The sequence below is a fragment of the Haemaphysalis longicornis genome, unplaced genomic scaffold, assembly GCF_048455015.1.
Source record: "Haemaphysalis longicornis isolate Haplotype H1 unplaced genomic scaffold, Haemaphysalis longicornis Haplotype H1 scaffold_1, whole genome shotgun sequence".
Classification (NCBI taxonomy): domain Eukaryota; kingdom Metazoa; phylum Arthropoda; class Arachnida; order Ixodida; family Ixodidae; genus Haemaphysalis; species Haemaphysalis longicornis.
Window position 1 is genome coordinate 134,456,276 of NW_027526203.1, and position 19,140 is coordinate 134,475,415.

The 19,140-nt window shown below is 49.0% G+C and overlaps 1 protein-coding gene across 2 annotated transcripts in view; it reads left to right on the plus strand.

The window, feature by feature from the left end:
- The window catches only part of LOC144180513 (sphingosine-1-phosphate lyase-like), a 65,084-nt gene extending 46,216 nt beyond the window's left edge, over nucleotides 1-18,868 (plus strand). Inside the window, exons 11-14 of one of the 2 annotated variants that reach the window (XM_077708847.1) lie at nucleotides 1,631-1,748; nucleotides 4,185-4,452; nucleotides 13,588-13,674; nucleotides 18,096-18,868. In XM_077708847.1, coding sequence (XP_077564973.1) covers nucleotides 1,631-1,748; nucleotides 4,185-4,452; nucleotides 13,588-13,674; nucleotides 18,096-18,206 — 584 coding nt within the window. In that variant the 3' untranslated portion in view covers nucleotides 18,207-18,868. The remainder of the gene's footprint in view (nucleotides 1-1,630; nucleotides 1,749-4,184; nucleotides 4,453-13,587; nucleotides 13,675-18,095) is intronic. The other variant, XM_077708852.1, reaches the window with a different exon arrangement.
- Nucleotides 18,869-19,140: the final 272 nt, after the last annotated feature.

The window sequence follows — 19,140 nt, forward strand, 5'->3', positions numbered from 1 at the left end:
GAGAATTCCGTGTAATTTGCGAACCAGATAAGTAACAAGCTACGATACATTCGGTGTTTTTTTTTTTTTTGCGCAGCTACAATATTCATGCCAAGAACTGTGACATGCTTTCCTGTGCTCCGTAAAGTCACTGGAACATTGCGCCATAGAGTTGCACGCTATAGGTTTCTCGAGCGCTGCCTCCCTTCTCATCCGTAATGGAGCGTACGTGCCATTTTTTGTTTACCGTGCATCGCAATGTTCCACCTTTTTGGTATTGGATTAAAATAGTAAACAAAATTTTTATCAGTCTTGATTTTCCCAGCATGCATTTTGTAAAATTGTTGCGAGAGGGCAACAATTTTACAAAACTTACAACTATTTACAATTTTACAACTATTAAGGGGCACATGCTCTGTCAACCTTCGAATGCGTGGCCCCTTTCACCATGCCGCTCCCAAGGTTTAGCGTAGCGACATTTAAAAGTTCTCATTGAACAAGTATACTCACCGCAACATCGCGCATTATTTTTTTGCAAGTACTGGGGGTCCAGAATGCAAAAGAAAGGACAGAGGTCGAATGAAGCATAAAAATACAAGTAAAATGGATGCGAAATTCCTTACTGCGCCTCGAACAAAACTAGTGTCAGCTGCATAATTGACTCCCGTATAACACATTACATTTGCACCTTTGAACACGTCAACCATTCCATTATGTCAGTAACACCCACCTCGGTTCAGTGCAATGTAAATACAAAAAGAAACAATTACAAAGCCCTCGCACTGTCTGGTATCTCCTGTGGGGACAAATTTGTCCCCTCGAATCCTGTGTACCCACATCACTCGTTGCTTCACATCTGCCTTGCTGCTTGGAATCGAAAAAAGTGCCTTTGCAGACTCCCTTCTTTTGCTGTAACCGAAAGCACAGCACCCTGGAATTCTGTCATCCTTACATTGCACTGTAACACGTGATGGGATGGAAAAAAAAAAAAAGGGCAAGAAAGCGATAATGGAATCCGATTGGCGCACGATCCCAGCCGCCACTCACGTTGAGAACTGAACAGTTGGAGCCAATGTGGTCGCCGCTGACCGCGTGACCGAAATGGACCAATAAATGGCGTGGATTTGCACGGCAGTGGAGAGAAAAGGAATACGTACTTCCCAAGTTCCAGCGACCTTAGGCGCAGCTGGTTCCATGGGCGGCTGCTGTGCTGGGGCTCTGTCCATTCCACACAGCCATTCAGCCCTTGCAAGGCGGCCAACAGTTAGGGAGCAGCAGAGGGGAACTTGTGTTGAGCAAGCCAACTCTGATGGGTGATGCTCGTCCAACGGAGTTCCACTTGTGGGTCTCTTCTAGGCGCGAGTTGTGCTGATTGTTGTTAATCAGTCCAAAGAAAATTTGCGAATCACAGAAGTTTTTACAAGGGCCTTTGGTGAAGGCTCTCTTCCTATGAAGTGTGCACTGGTAGGTATTTTTTTGCTTCATTTTTGTTTCTCCTGCCACTCAAATAAATAGTAATGCAGGTGATCTTTGCAAGAGCTACTAGAGACTATTTCAGCTGTGAACATTTGACAAGCTACAGTGTGTCGATGTGTGAGGATCCGTTCAGTAAGTGGCGGGGGCTGGCCACTCTTGGGCGGTGTCCTTGCAGGCAGCCGGTCAGGGGCAGTGGTGGCTTGCACGTGGGCCTCCCTGCTCTACTACAGCCGGCAGGGGTACGTGGAGGCCACCCGCAAGATCATCACCACCACGCGCTACATCGAACAGGAGTGAGTCTGCTGCTGGGTTGACTTAGGGGGGCCACTTTCCTCCCAAATGGGCACCGTGTCCAACCATGTTGCCCAGCTCCTCTGGAGGCATCCTTGGTTTTTGTTGCACTGTGAATTCAAGGCTCTAGGGGTGCCCAGATTGCTTGCCTGTATACCATATCTTTGCACATATAACCCTTGCGCCCTTTGGGAACAGCAAGAAATACTAAGTCTCATTACTCAGATGACCAGACCTCTTAGAACTTCACAGCTCAGCTCTCGCACTACAAGAAGTGGTTCATTGCTAGCGGTCATGCGCACCTGAGAACATCTGAATCCCAAAACATCCCACAGATTCGCCTTCTCTGCACGTTTTTCTCCTTGGACCTCAGCACCTAGCGTGCAAGTGAAGCTGAGCTTCTTCTGTTGACAAACTTGTGTGCACCGCTTTGTTGATGTCCGAAAAGGCCACAACCGTCTTCGTTTTGTTTTGCGCACATGCACCATTATTAAAGCGTGGCATCCTTGCTTTTCAAAATGGTAGACCTAGCTGCTGGCCGTTCCAAACTCCAAACTCATTCATGATCATCATGGCGCTCTTTGCCTTTGTCGGCCTTGCGCCATTAAACCTTAAATCATCATCATCATGGCCGTTCCAAACTCGTCGGCGCTATCCTTCCTTCTTCCGGTTGAACCGCTGACTTGGGCAATTATGGCTGCCTTATCTTGTAGCGATAAAAAATTTCGATTTTGGGCTGGTGGTGGCATATTATTGAGAACAAACGTGCCAAGCGCCACACACGAACACGCGCGCGCTGTCCAGTGGTAGCCAGCTAGCGTAGTCCAAGCCGAAGTCATGCCGTCAGACAACATACGTTGCCTCCTGGGGGTGTCGCTGCAGGGCTGCGTCCACGGCTGCCTGCTGCACGGTCTTTTTTGTAAACAGATATGGCGGCGGCTGGGCAAGTGTGGTGTGGCAGTCTGAAAAAAAAATTAATTTGAGCACCTTATTGGACACTGTTAGCCTCAAATGGGTATATAAAGTGCTGACCGGACTTGCAGCAAATTTCGTTAAGGCCAAAAACACTTTCCAAAAATATTTCGTTGCCGTGAGATATAAAACACGTGGGCTTCTATGACGTTTCCGGGGATACGTAAAGATTTCGTTGCTGTGGGAATTTCGTACTCCTAGGATTTCGTTATCGCGGGGTTTGACTATGTGGTATGTGCTCACAACACTGCTTCTGTGGTGTTGTGCAGTTTTTTTGCCCTTTATTTTTGTTTGCACCAAAGGGAAAGATGTCTGCCACCTTCAGGTGTAAAATTTTGTGCTTGCGATTTAAGTACGATCACCCGAGGTACTTTAATGGCTGAATTCTTTTGCAGACACGTGTTTTCACTTTTTTTTGTTTTCCTCTTACAATTGCCACAGAGCTGCTGCCTTTGTTTGGGAGGCAGTGGAAGATGCTGCCAGGTTATGGGTCTAGTCAAATGAGGCGTATTCGTTGTGGCGCCGACTGAGAGGGGGAGGAGGAGTGCGCGGGAGGTGGTGGCTGCGAAGCAGCCCACTTTGCTGTCCTATCGTGCAGGCTGTGCTCGGCGGTGGCCAACACCTCTGCGTGGAAGTTATGCAGTCCGCTCAGTTGTCCTACCGAGAGCCTTTCAAGTTCACCAATGTGGATTTGAAATGGGGCGTGTTGCTTATTTTGCTTCATGAAAGACGACAGAGCGCATCATAGTTCAATTTGTCCTTCACAGCTACTTTAAGCATTACTCTGAGCTATGTGGAGCAAAGTAGAGTGCATCGCCGGATCTGCACCTGCTGGGGATTACTGGAATGGAGTTCGGAATCCGTTTGACTGGGGAGAGGTGTTTGAAGTTGCCCCATCCCCCTCTCCAGTGGGCTTACTCAGTGCACTGGCAAATCCACAGGGCCCAAGGGAGGGGCCTGCTGAAACGTTTCGCCTGTGCAACCTGGGCCCGAACAAACCGCAAGTTAGTTTCAGCGACAGTGTGGAAATTGAGGCTGTGAAGGCTGCAGTAGTGTGAAGTGCAGTGTGACATTTTTGTGGTAGTTAATGCGGCAGAGGCTCCTAGGCTTCCATTGCAAAGAAAGCTGAGGCTTCTGTTGAAGTGAAATTATAGATTACAAGGGCTGAACTGCACAGTGCAGCTGTACACAGTAATGCGCTCGGTTAAATTGATGATTGCGAGGGATGTAGAACCATGTCATATTGCACTTGCATGCATGATTACTGGGTGTGTGGGCTTGTGTTGAACGCACTGTTCATCGACCACTATGTTCTGTGGTTGAACTGTTTCCTTTGAAACCACGAAGCCTTCCACATTGGTTGGGAATGGCCACAGCTGGATGGCGGACTCAGGGGCAGGAGGCAGTGCAGGTTGGGGGAACTGCAGGGGCTGAATCCTCCTCCGCGCTGCGTGCCCCCGCTGCAGGCTGCGCAAGATTCCTGGTGTGAAGCTGCTGGGCTCGCCTGACGTGAGTGTGGTGGCGGTCGGCTCGGACGAGCTGGACCCATTCCAGCTGCTGGAGAAGCTGGTGGAGCGCGGCTGGAACCTGAACCCGCTGCAGTACCCGGCGGGCTTCCACCTCTGCGTCACGCTGCTGCATGTCAGCGAGAATGTCGCTGACCGGTTCCTCAAAGACATGCGCCAGTGCACCGCCGACATCCTCCAGGCGCCCCGCAAGCCCAGCAGCGGACAGGTAAAAGTGCGGGGGCCACACGGTGCCCTTGCTGTCAGCCGTCAGTGTCTCCCCTACAAAGGTCTCCCCACATCCGATCGATACAGATCTCGCCTAATAGCCAGTGCTCTCTCCATTGGCAGTGCAAAAGCAGGGTGAGCACTCTGAGGAACGCATCCAGTGGCAGATGCCACTCTATCAAGCAAAAGTAGGGCTCACGGGGCCAGTGTTCGGAGCCCCCCACAGATCAGCAGGGAAGGGAAACGGGCTGCCGGAGAGGACGAGCTGCACCGACGGAGCAAGGTGGCTCTGTCGGCTCCGAAGACCCGCTTCCTGTGGACAAGGCATGCCTTTCATGCTGGCGGAATGCAGTCGGCAATGTTGTAGACTGACACAAAGCGGTGAAGTGTGTCACTCGTGATGGGCATAACTTGGCGAAAGCACAGCCACAGCCAGACTTGACTCCCCTCCCGCGCTACCTTTATGGCCTACTCAATATCGGTGCGATGTATGGGATTTTTTTCTGACGCGTACATGGGGGGGGGGGCTGGTCGCATGAGGGCAGCACGACCTCACCGCAAGCTCCGTGTCACCGCGTCTCCAGCACTAGGCAAGCGTGAGCACAACTTGAGCTGAGCGCCAACAATGTAACCAGTGAGCTTTGTGGTGACGTTTCCACATGAAACGGGGCAGTTCGTGTAATTGATTTTGCCCAGATTTTTTCGCTGTGGTATATAAACAGGATATATGCAAGGCTGTTGTTTACTCAATAATATAAGAGCACAAGTTTTTCGCATATGTATATTCGCTTGCAACATTCCTGACTTCATGCACACTGTGATACATATATTTTTATTTTATGCCAAGTTTTATGCAATATCTGGAAAAGAGCATATGCCATATGACTGTACCTGAATGAAAAGCAGCAAATCCCACAAAAGCTGCCTGATGTAGATGTGTAAAAGCGCGAAATATTACACCAAGGATGAAGGCGGATGACAGAAACAAGCGCTACTTCGAACTAACATTTATTTGTAAAAATGCTCTTACATATAGCACAAAACATGCACACATCACTCTAGAAATTACTATAAAGCGTATATAACGATCTGTCAGGTGACCACATGACAATATTTTTCTACACAGTTCATGCTCTTATGTACAGATTACAACTAAGCAACAACTGCCAGTTGAATTACACTTGGTACCACAAAACAAAAAAAAAAAACAAAGGAAAACGAAAAACAAAAACACGGAAAACAACACCAACAAGGCATTGAAAGCAAGGTGCTGTTTGGAATTATTCAGGGGCAAGATACGCAATTTCTTTGGCCGGAAAACCCAAAGACTGCTTGCTTATGCAAGCGTGACAAAGGCGACCTACAATGGAACCCCGATAATACGGCTTTCAAGGGACTGTGAGAAAGCGTCGTATGACCTGGGTGTCGTACGACCGGGGCGTGGGTAAATGCCGGCCTAGTAGACAGCCTCGCGTAATAGGTGGGCTAAGAACCTTTTTAAACTGTAGACCATTCTCACGTGATTTTCGAATCTTTATTTAAAATCTCTAGTTAAAAAAAAAATAAACGCCTATGTCCCCCCCCCCCCCCCCCCCCCTCTCTCCTCTCCTCCACGACGTCCGAGCTAGCCCGCCAGCCAATCACCAGGCGCTGTGCGACACCCGTGCCATGCGGCGCTATTTATAGCCCGCCAGCCCCGCGCCTTGCGCCCGCGAGATAAGGCCGATGTGGTCAAACAAACTGAGAGGGGAAAAATCGTGTGTGAAACTCCCAAGGCTAGGCGAAACGAACGATAGTATGAGGTGGAGATGGAAAAAAAAAACATAATTCCTGTACATGGTGGAGACACCCTTTGAACAGTCCCTTGCCGTCGCTATTGGGTCGAAGTGCTATACATGTCTCCACCCTTGCGCCGGACGCACGTGATTGTAGGCACTTAAGCAAAGAAAGAAGCGGAGTGACAACGCCACTTTGAAAGACACTGATAAGCAGAGAGCGGAGAGAGGGAAGAGAGGGAGCATCATGAAAGGAAGAAACTTGGATCGAGCGGGAGAGGAAAGCGGGTGTTCAGTCATCGCCGTGGGGTTGCATCGTAGTGTTTTCGCATTCGGCGGCGGCTCGATGGAAGCTTCAAATTCACGGTCCGCCAGCCACCCGAACCCTGAACTATGAATTCTCGTGGTTGGGTGTTGGCGTACTGCCGCGGCGTGGGGCTGTCGCAGGTTAACTCCCGCTCACGAGTACCCGCCTGCCTGCTTGCGTCGGTTCAGCAAGTGGTCTCGCCTGCATGTGGACCTTTGCACATCAAGCAGCGTCAAATGGGGGTTAAGAATAAAGGTCGAGACAAGGTGGCGAAGCGGTGTAAAATATGGGAAAACTGCCGATTTATCCGTGCCAGGGTCCATCGTATGAAGCGGACCGTGGGCACCACAGCGTCATATCATCGGGGTTTTTAATGCATTGTTTCCACAGGGAGTTTGCCGGGACCGCGGTGATCCTTCGTAAGAAGCAGGTCGTCGTAAGTCCGGGGGATGTGCCAGCGGGGTTCCACTGTATTTCAAACGCCCCAACGATTTCTCTAGCAAGCTGGTTTTTATGCTTTGCTATTACTAGAGTCTTGTTAAATTGAGGCGTGCATTTTCAGCAATGTGCACCGAGCTGCCTAGTGCACCCATTCTTCACGTTCCACAGATGCTCGCGCAAGCGCACGTTCAAGCATCGCAATGTCTGCCCTATGCATTTGTGACCGCGTGGTAGAGGGATTACACGTCTGCAATAAAATACCGACTTGCTCGGAAGTCCACCTTAATCTGCACAATACAGTCCATCAGGCAATTATCAAACACGAGCGCTCAGAAATTAAACATGCTAGAAAAAATACAAAGTCAGACTAGATGGCCAGTTTGGTGCAACTATAATGTTCCCATCGGTTGTTTACAGATTTAAAAAAAAATAGTCCTTGTGAGCTGTGTTCGTCGTGCCCCGCTTCTGTCCTGAGGTCGCACTCAGGCTGCCCCACTCATCACTCTCTAGACAAGAAAGCCCAGCCACATACTGTCGTAGGGCCCCAGCTATGAACGTTCTGAGCAGTGGATGCTCAGAGTTGCTTTTTTTTTTTAAACCTGTACTGTTCCTTTTTTTTAATGTGCATGAACTTGTCCAGCACTGCACTCCTTGACACCGAGGTGGAGCTTTATCGCATGTTTGTTATCACGGGGCCAGTTTTGAAGTCTGCTCTTTCTAAGCTCATCCCTTTCAGCTCAGTATAATGCATGAAGTGGCCTTCGTAAATCCCACATTTAAGATGCCTGTGCAGGTGCACCCTAGGGGACCAAGTGTTTTGCACACTAGTGGTAGATCCATTGGTGGATCTTTAGAAGTGTGGGAGCATTTGAGCCCTCTCTCGCATGGGGCTCGTCTTGATGCGCCCGCCTTGCTCCTCCGGCTTCAGACGTCCACTGCACCTGTCGCACGCACAATAAAGCATCTTGAGGGGCTAGTTGGTTTTTCATCTGAAAACTTCAAACTGCGCACACGCATGGGACACAGAAAGAGAAGTGACAGGGCAAGCACAGATTCACAGTTTATTGAAAAAGATGAACAATCCTGTCACTTCTGTCTCTGTACTGTCCCATGTGCACAGTTTGACCTTTTCAACGTACAGCACAACACTACTGCAAAAAAATTGTGCTGGTTGTGGGTAGTCGAGAGGTGAACTCTACCTCTTCAGCGACGGTTCTCCAGCTCGGCATATGGAACCAGACCGGCGTATTGTGGGCATTGGCGATCTGACGGAGCAGGAACCCTCGCCTCTTCCTCAGTCCTCGATTCACTGCCAAAACTCGAGCAGCTTGTCGTCATAGGTCTCGGGGAGCTTTTGAGAACGGTGTGTGACGTCTGTGGCTAAGCCCGTTCCGCTTCATGAAAATCGTGACCCACTTATCCGATATTTTGAAGTCGCTTCGCTCTATGTTCAGGCCATTAGCGGTGGCCCACAATCTCTTCTGGATGTTTTCGTACGACATGCTCGGGCTTTTGCTTCGTAGCGGGTGGACCCACTCCAGAACTTTCTCTGCGACAGCAGGGTACTGTCCCTGTTTTGGCCAGCAAAATAGACAATGCGTAACAGCGCACGCAAAGATCTTGTCTTTTTGTTGCCGCCACCCAGAACACACTTCCCCGAGACACCAAATTCTTGTTTTACAGTGACATTCCTGTTGTCATCGGCATACAGAATCCCTCTCCACATTAACGCTGCGCTGTGTTGGCGCTGAGCTTGTGGAGCCCTGCGCGGGGCACCTTGAGTAGTCATGGTGACGGTATCGGCGACACCACACGGGTTCGATTCCCGGCAGCGGCAGCCGCTTTCTGTCGGAGGCGAAAAGCAAAAACGCCCGTGTGTACGAGATTTCGGGGCATGGTAAAGATCCCCTGGTGATCAAAATTAATCTGGAGTCCTCCACTACAGCGCGCCTCATCGCCTGTGTTGCAACGGTGCGTTAGACCCTACAATCAATCAACCGGTATTGGCAACACCGCAGACCCCGAGCCTCCATACTCATGCTGTATCCTACCGTGGCTAGGAGTTTTAAGTTGAAGGGCAGAAACCACAAACGGTGGCTGTTGGGAGCTGTGGTCAAGCTCCGGCAGATGGGCTTCTTGGCTGTTTACGAGTTGGGCAGCTTCAAGACCTTTCTGACTTAAGGTAATGTTAGAAGAGAAAGTACCTCCGTCCCCTGCTTTTATAATATATAGCATATGGTATTTTCTAAACCTCTCCCAAACATGATCGGCCCCCGAAAAGGGGCTGCACCGAATTTTCTTTCCGACCACTTCCTAACTTCAGTTTTTCCTAAACCGAACAACTACTTTCCCTTCTTGGTGATAGAATCAATCGACCAGTGAAAACCTCTTGCGTCACAGCCTGTGTTTCTCATTTCCAAATTTCTTGAAGGTGTCATTGGCTAAACATATAAAGCCGAAAAACAACGAACTGGTGAAATCCTTGTGGAGGTGAATTGCCAGGAACAGGCCGATAAACTTCTTACTCAAACCTGCATCGCTGATCTCGCCATCAGGGTCTGATCACTTCCCACCGGAGCCTGAGCAACTCTCAGGGGGTGGTCTCCTATCCTGATCTAATGAATGAAACCGAAGCCGATCTGCTGGAAGGCCTTAGAGGTCAGGATGTAACAGCAGTTCAGTGGATAACAATACGAGCAGAGAACGAAGATTCCAACCAAACACCTCACCCTAACTTCTGATCGGTCAATACTACCCTAATTCATCAACGCAGGGTTCATTCATTGCTCAGTCCGGCCGTATATACCTAACCCACGCCGCTGCTTCAAATGTCAGCGGTTTGGGCACGGTATAAACTCTTGCCGTGGTCGAACAACCTGTGCAAAATGCACGGAACAAGATCACACCACTGACAATTGTCCATCTGACACCCTAACTTGTGTGAACTGCCGGGGACCACACGTGGCACACTCCCCGCACGTGGGAAAAATTTCAACGTGAAAAAAACATCAACATCAAGGTCACCGAGAACATCACCTTCCCAGAGGCACGGGGGTTTGGCAGGCAGGGACACAGTACCGCGAGGCGGACTTGGTCCCCCCCCCCCCCGGGTTGCTTCAGGCAGCCCAACCCACCACCACGCCGCAGGGCCAGCCTTTTGCGGTTGTGGTGGCTTAGCAATGCTGCTTCCTCAGTCTCTCCTTCCCTGGCCCCTAGTGCACCTGAGGGTGCCAAAGAGATGGATGTGGAGCGGCTCCCACTTTCGCCACACTGCCCGTGCCGCCTGCGGCGCTCCCGACGCCGGCGGCGGTAGTGGCTCAAACAAAGGGCACCCGCATGGGTGCTAAGTCTAGGGGGCCCGGTCCGTCGGGCACTCCCCCTAAATATCTGACGACGAGATAGATGTTAGGCCGTTCTTGCCTGCAACGCAGCGCAAGGAACGGCCTCCGGCGTCCAAGCCAACAAAAAGGCCCCAAAAGCCCCCTCCGAGAGTACAAGCACCAAAAGACAACACATGAATACACACACACACACACACTCCAGTAGCTCCTAAATATCTATAATGCGAACAGAAAATATCATGCAGTGGAACTGCAGAGGGTTCCTTAAAAATCTTGATGATGTCTGAGTTATTGCATGCCAACCAGAACACATTTAAACTCTGAGCACACAAATTTCTTAAATAGTTGCATGGTATTTAGAAAGGACAGGGATGGTGGTGGTACATCCTCAGTTGGTGTGGCCATCATTGCCCGAAAATCCTTAGCGTCCCACACTACCAACTACAGACCATCCTTGAGGCTGTTGCCATTCGTTCAATAATATTTAATAGGTTAATTATTACAGTATGCTCCCTTTGCATTCCTCCTGATTTCCAGCTAGCCAACTACGACTTCCAGACACTTATAGATTAGCTTCCGGAACCCTTCATCCTCGTAGGCGACCTGAATGCATATAATTTTCTTTGGGGCTCTTCCCGCACGATGCCCATAGTCGCCTCATTGAAAAATTCTTAACATCCTCGGGAGCATGCCTTTTTAATAAGAAACAGCCAACATACTATAATATAGGACACAACACTTATTCACTCCTTGACTTGGCTAATGGTTCCACAGTTCTCTTTCCTTGTCTCGAGTGGGGTGTGGGCACTGACCCTTACGGTAGTGACCAATAACATATACAGTGGAGTCTTGATGATACGATTCTGGATGATACGAATTTCAGGACGATGTGAATTTCTGATAAGTCCTGGCGAAATTGCATTCTTTGCAATGGGAAAAATTTTGGCTCTTATGAACGGACCTGCACGGCCCGGCGGATGATACGAACGAGCTGGCAAGGCGCCCGACTGCCAAACGAGCAAACGAAAGTAGGAAAAAAAAAAAAAAAAATTGATGCTCAATTTTTTGGTCTGTGTGGGTTCATACGAATTCCGGATATGAATATTTTGTCCCACGAGATTTGTATCATTGAGATTTTACTGTATAGGTAAAGGCCCACGCAGTCCATCTTCCCAGAACAGGTTCAATGAAGCAAGAGCAAACTGGAATCCATTTACAGAGACATCCAAACTAGACTGCACGTCCATAGGACACCTACACGTTGAAGAGGCAACCCACCCCCTCACGCTGCACATCCTCGACGCTGCCGAAAAGTCCATTCCCCACGCCTCTGGTGCCCTGCGCAACCAGAGGAGGCCGTGGTGGAATGAGGACTGTAGGTGGGCGCGAGAGGCCCAGAACAAGGCGTGGGGTGTCCTTTGCCGGTACCCCACATCAGATAACCTCCTTTTGTTCAAACGGGCAAAGGCGTTTGGAAAACGTGTGCACCGTGGTGCAAAACGAGATAGTTGGCGCACCTTCTTGGCATCCATAAACTCAAACACCCACACACACGTATGGACACGTATACGAAAACTCAAAGGACATCAGACACACAGCCTGCCCCTGATTAGTACAACAGGGGACGCAGTGGAAGACCAGGCTAACACACTTGTACAACACTTCCAACACGTGTCCGGTTCAGCACACAACACTAACACATTCATGCAACACAAAACATCCTCTGAGAAGAAGTCTTGCATGATGGTAATAAGTCTAACATCTTCTTTAACTCTCCCTTTCTGCTTTATGAACTGAAAATGGCTCTCGGCACTTGTAAGCCTTCAGCTTTAGGTGCAGACATTACACACACAATGTTACAACACCTACACGCAGACACACTTGAAACACTTCTACACACCTTCACAACAGAATGTGGCTTTCCGGGCACATTCCAAAATCTTGGAGGGAGGCCATAGTTGTGGCTTTCCTGAAGGCGGGCAAGGACCCAACCTCTCCTGCCAGTTATCGACCCATCGCCCTCACAAGCTGCCTGTGCAAGCTCTTTGAGAAGATGATAAACAGGAGACTCGTGTACTTTCTTCAGTACAATAGTCTTCTCGAGAGCTGCCAGGCTGGCTTCAGAGCAGGGCGATCCACGAACGTCCAACTCGTCGCCCTTGAATCGTACATAAAGGATGCATTCACTTGAACAGTTTCATGCAACGGTGTTTTTCGACCTTGAGAAGGCGTATGACACCGCTTGGCATTACGAAATCCTGAGTGACATGAAGTCATTCAGTGTTTCGGGCTGTATCTTAAACACCCTTGCTAGTTACATGTCTGAACAAACGTTTCGTGTTAGAGTTGGTAATGCACTGTCAAGGGTTCATGTGCAAGAGAACGGCGTGCCGCAAGGTGGAGTTCTTAGCTGCACTCTGTTTATAGTTAAAATGAACTCTCTTGGTAAGGCATTGTCACCTACAATTTCTTACTCTATGTATGTTGACGATGTCCTTAAATCATTTAACAAGTCCATCTGTGAACGTCAAGTCCAGCTTGGAGTGAAAAAACTTGCCAGCTGGGCACACATGAATGGTTTTAAGCTTAACCCAGAAAAAAGTACTTGTGTTGTGTTCTCCAGGAAGCGTGGAATCCATCCGGACCCAGACATTACCCTTAATAATGTTTTGATTCCTCTCAAAAAGGAAGAAAAGTTTATAGGTGTAATTTTGGATGAAAAACATGTTAATCCCTCACATTAAACAACTAAAACAAATGTCTAAAAGCAATCAACATTCTTAAAATTCGGTCAGTCCTATTGAACGGAGAAGCAACCCCTGTTACATATTTTTACCAGCCTAGTGAGGTCTCGATTGGACTATGGAAGTGTCGTTTAGAGGTCTGCAACAAAAACCGCACTAAAAATGCTCGACCCAGTGCTGCATCTGGGGCTTCACCTTGCGTGTGCCACTTTTCGCACTAGCCCAGTCCAGAGCCTCTACGTCGAGTGCAATAAGTGGTCCCTGCATCATCAGAGGACATACATGGACTTGCTGTATGCCTCAAAAATCATGGCTGTGGCTATAACCATCTGTTCTTTGCCTTTCTCACTTAGGGGACCTTAAGCTTCTGAGCTTAAGGTCCCCTTTTTAGACATACACAAGACACCCATCATTAATTTTATGCCACCTTGGAATCTTCGCCCTGTGTTGCGCAATCTGTCGTTTAGGCAACTTGATAAAAATAGGGCACCAAGACTTGCGATTCTGCAACATTTCTTGTTTTTACAGGACAAACACCGATGTGCAGAATTTTACAGCGATGCATCAAAGACTGCTACCGCTGTGTCTCGTGCTGAAAATGGAGAGAACATTCGGGTGTGTAAAATGATGAATGTCCATTACAGTATTTTCACTGCAGAAGCATACGCCATATTAATGATTTTACAGCACATTATTCAACACCAAATACCAGTCTATCATGTACACGGACTCCCTTACTGTTGTACATGCTTTGTCATCTAGGAAGCAGTCTAAAACTATGGAATTAATCTTGTTTTTAAGGCCATTATATCTGCATATACCTCAAACCTGGAAATAACTATATGCTGGATTCCAGGCCACTCCGGAATCGCCGGTAATGAGGTTGCTGATAAAATGGCTGCCGGTGCTGCACTGCAAGACACAGTTGACGTAACACCCGTACCCTACACTGACGTCAAGCCACATATCAGACAACACCTTTGCAAAACATGGCAAATACACTGGAGTGAACAGACAGACTAATAAAACCACACTTGGGACCATACACCACCGACACATGCAACAGACACACAGAAGTCGCCTTTGCTCGTCTACGGATAGAGCACACACATGCAACGCACTCGTATCTGCTCACGGGATCTTCAAGACCCCTGTGCAGCAGGTGTGGAGAGTTAATCAACCAGATTTAGGGGAAACCCCCAAGGTGGAGGGTGGAGTAAGCTTTCTGTGAAGGAAAGTTTGTCATCCACCTAATTAAGCCTGGATTTGTGATCTAGGACAGAGGCGAGTCTGGGTCGACCTCTCGCTTTCGAGTCCTCAACATGTCTGTTGCGTCCACTGTTTTTCCTGTGCTCCTTTGGGGGTTTGCGGGCCGCCAGATCTGTGGGACGCCCTTTGTTCTGCGCCCGCCGCCGGCTCATTCCAAAGCGAAAAGTGCCTACGGGGACAAACAGCTTACTGTCCCGGAGGTGCGTTTCCAAGGCGGCATAGAAGGGGCCGCACGCAGGATGTGTTTTGAAGTGGAGGCAGCTTTCGTCGTCCCGAAAGGAAACGGGCGTTGTTGTTGCTTCGTCTGGCGTCCACGCCTGAGGAGCTGAGCTCCTCATACCACCTAGGCCTGCTGATTCCGCAGCTCGAAGGGAGCCACTGGGGTCGGGCTGACCTGGCGGCCTCTGCATCCACACGGAGTGGTGCCTCGAGATTACGCTATGAATGGAGTCGCAACATGTGTTGCTCAGACAGCCTGCAGAGGCTGCACCACAGAGGTGCGGGTTTAAGCCGAATGACCTCGCGAGTCGTTCGGCTGCACAACCTCAAATAACCATATGCTGACCATTGCCGCAGGTGGAAGTGCACTGCTGCATACAAAAATACACTGGTTTTGCGCAGATCAAGAAGCGAACGCCAACGAGAAATCTTTGAGGCATTTCACATTGGCGAAGAAGGCAATGGCTGTGTCAGCACCCCTTCTGTGGCATTGTCCAGAACAGAGGTATGGTTCCTAAATCGCAGATTCACGCACACACGTATAAAATGAATGAGGCTTCTCTCGTCTTATGTTTCGGGGTTTTTTCTCCTCCTTTTGGCGCCCGTGCCGACATGGTAACGTATGTGTGTGTCTAGTAAAAAACTTTGCCACGTCTTCCTAAAGAAAGTTGAGGGAAACACGAAAGCTAAACGGGCCTCCAACTTTTGCTGAAAGTGCGTCCAATCGATCGTTGAACCTCCAAAGACCCAAATTGCGAGCGAAGAACGAAGCCATGCAACGATTTTTCGCGCACTAAGTGAACGCTTCTATGAACTATCTGAATGTATACCGATGCGTGGTTTATGCAATAAAGGTAGGCTATCGTACTCCTTCTTCATGATCGGTATACTGTCTTATCTAGAAGCATCCCTTTTTCGGGATTTTCAAGTGACCGTTTCGACACAATGCAAGCCCGGTTTCACGCACGCACCTTGTGTCCAGAGATCTTATCAAAGCTTTTCAATCGACCAACCGGTCTATTGGGAAATGCGTTAGTTTTTGGACAGACCACCATCGATCCCACTAAGAAAGCTTTCACTTAAAAAAAATCAGCTGAAGTCTTGCATTCGTCCCAGGCATTTTCTTGTGTCCCGTCCTACAGCTCCAATAAAATGTACCCAGAATCACTTACAGTGGTTTCACTTTTCAATAAACAGTTACGTTCTATACAATAAAGGAAAGGAGTCATGTCAGACTAGGTCTCTTTCGATCGACATGATGGATAAAGATTTCAACTTGACGATAGGGGAGCCCAAGCAGCATTAATTAATAACAGATTTCAAAAGATGTGCTCCGGTGCATGCTATGGAGCACCCAGCTTTATTTAAAGAACTTTGAAGGAGAGCCGTCCCTCATTCCTCCTTTGGCGCGATATCCTATTCCCATGAGGGCATGATCACTAGGCGAGACATCCAGCCCCTTCTCCTGAACTTTTTGAAGGACACTAACCTTTGTGACTCTTGGTGATTTGCCACGAATAGTTTTAAAAGGTGTCACTCCAGTGAAGCAATTGCCGGCCCATCTCGCAAGGGTAGCTCTGCCCGTTTGCTAACTCGCTCACCCACTCGCTCGCTCACCCACCCACCCACTCGCTCACCCACCGCTCGCTCACCCACCCGCTCGCTCGCTCACCTGCTCGCTCACCCACTCGCTCGCTCACTGACTCACTCACTCAGTCACTCGCTCACTCACTCAATCACCCACTCACTCGATCACTCACTCAATCACCCACTCACTCGATCACTTACTCAATCACCCACTCACTCGATCACTCACTCAATCACTCACCCACTCACTCACCCAATCACTGAATCACTCACTCACTCAGTGTTGAGTCTGCTCGTTTCTTACAGGAAGAGTTAGGTATAAACTAACAGCAATGGAAACAATATCTTTTGCATTGTCATTTTGAGAATATCACTCGCGATTGTGTCTTGGAAAGTGCAACACTTCAGGTAGTGCAAACAAACTGAACCACTTCAGCGAGAAATATCGAGTCAATATATCAATCACTCTTATGCGATTCAACTAATTCACTAGCTTTATGGAACAGGTCATCATCGCAATGAACTTGCTTGTCAAGTGCTATACACTGAAATTTCTGGCAGAAACTGTGTACACAGATATCTGAGCCCATAGGGCAGTGCTTAAGTAGTCAATAATTACATTTAACGTCCCTCAGCTTCAAACAGTTTACAATGTTCTTCAGAAATTATTTCATTATTTGCATGCCTGACCCTTTCTTATACCGATACGTGCACGCGCCGAAACGTCCGCGTAGTTAGATCTCCGTGTACCGAAAAGGCTAACGAAATGACCTGTGCCGAAAAAGACCGGAGCAAACCTCGGGAAAACAAGGCGGAGGAGAGAGGGAGAGAGAGAGAAGGCTCTTTATTGGAAAGGCAGAGTTTTGCCGGCATTTGCAATCACCTACATGCTGCTCTGCTAGGTGTCGGGGAGGCCCTGAAAAGAGGTGGGCAGAAAAAAAAAACAAAAACACTGGCGTGGCTTGACGTGCTTGGCAGATTATTTTCAGATTGTGTCACAGAATTCACAATTTTAAAATGTGACCAGTGTCCTACAAATAAGAAAACAAACTTTTTTTAGAGCCTGATGCTGCTATGAGGGGCAAGTCCATGGTCCTAGGATAGTGTTCAGAGTTACCGACCCTTGATCTAAACGTTCAATATCTGCAAAAAAACGGGATCTTGGTGCCAAGTAGGCCACACGTTCTAATAAAATATGTTCAGTGGTTTCTGAGTAGGAATAACTAAATTGAATTGACATTGACTCGAAGGTTGTCAGCCAGAACGTGTGGGACCCCCCACTCCTCCCCACATGTGACGAGTGAGCCTCGGTGTGAAGGGGAGGTTGAAGCTCCTGTTTAATTGATTGGTTGTAGGGTTTAACGCGCCGACACAACGCAGGCAATGAGATGCACCGTAGTGGAGGGCTCCGGATTAATTTTAACCACCTGGGGATCTTTAACGTGCGCCGAAATCTCGTCACACGGGCCTTTTTGCTTTTCGCCTCCATCAGAGAAGCGGCCACCGCGGCCGAGGATCGAACCCGCGACCTCGTGCTCAGCAGCACAACGCCTTAGCCACTGAGCCACCGTGGCGGGTGAGCTTGAAGCTCCTGCCATCAACTTTCGATGCAAGCAGCAAGCACACTCAAGACTCTTTTTTGTTCATATGGTCGAGCCCTGACAGCTGGGGGCCCGGGGCTGCAGTCCCTGTAGCCTCCCCCTAATACGGCCCTGTGTATGGCTCTAGCCGACTCCAGAAATGACATGTGAGCCGGCAGCAAATTTGAATTTACTCGGACGGCAGAGACGACTCTACATGTTGGTTGACTCCGCGTATAAATCAACCCCCTTAATTTTTTATAGTCGTTTCGTAAAAATGAAGGCTGTCTTATACGTGGCAATATGCGGTAGCCTTCATTGCCCTTGTGAAGGAGGGGGAAACTAGTGACCCACTGCTTGCCCGACCACTTCTCTCGGCAGGCGGCCATCTACGGCTTGGCCCAGAGTATCCCTGATCGGTCCGTGGTCGAAGAGCTGGCCCACGCCTACATCGACGCCTGCTACAGCACAAGGGGCTCCCTGTCAAGCTAACCTCAAGTGTGCTGATGCAGCATCAGCAGTAGCCTCATCTCGCTGGGGCACGTTCGGAACACACAGTCCTCTCTCTGTTCAGGCCTTGCCTTTTCTCGTCTGCTGTTGTGTCCCGAGTAGGAAGCAGAGCAGCAGGACGAGTTTCCCTCGACCGGTGGTACCGTGGACAGCTTCGCGGGCCTGTGCACAAAGACAAAAGAACCTTGGGCCCAGGACTGTGTGCGGGGAGTGCTGATGGCCGCAGTTGGGCTTACCCCCATTTGCAAGCTGTGTACTTTTTTCATATTGTATTCGTGGCACTTGTACTTGTGAGACAGCAGCGGCTTCACCGGGCTGCGAGCATATGAAGGAAGTGGTCTGTTTTCAGGGAATTTTAGCTTTTACCTGGTCAACTAGAACAAATTGCAGAGTAGTTTCACTGGTTGCTACTTGCAAGGCTAGTCGGTGTTGCAAAGCAGTTTTTTTTTTTATTTGCACGGTTAGTTGTTTCAAATGGTGAATTAGAAATGTCGTATTTTGTGACGTCACCAGTGTCCACGTCAAGAATGCATAACGGTATGTGTGTGTGTCGGTGGGCTGTCTTCAGTTACGCCTGGCCATGTATTGTTTGACGGGAGCACTCGGTGGGCACAAGTGGGGAATAAACACTCACCTGATCAGAATGCTGCCGAATCCTCTTCTTCCCACTGGAACACGGCCCGGTGGCAGCCAATTCGGTCACGAGGAGGTCATCGTTGGCACTGCTACACCACCGGGTGAGGTGTTTTGTGGGGATTCTATCCTCCCATATGATTATCAATTTTTCCCCTGTACACTACAATTCATTCCTAAAATATTGTCTGGCCACATAAGCACTGTTTGAGTAATGCAATGGAAAAACTTGTATGAAAGATACCAAGCTAGCTAGGTATCATAAGTTTGTTCAGCCGTGGTG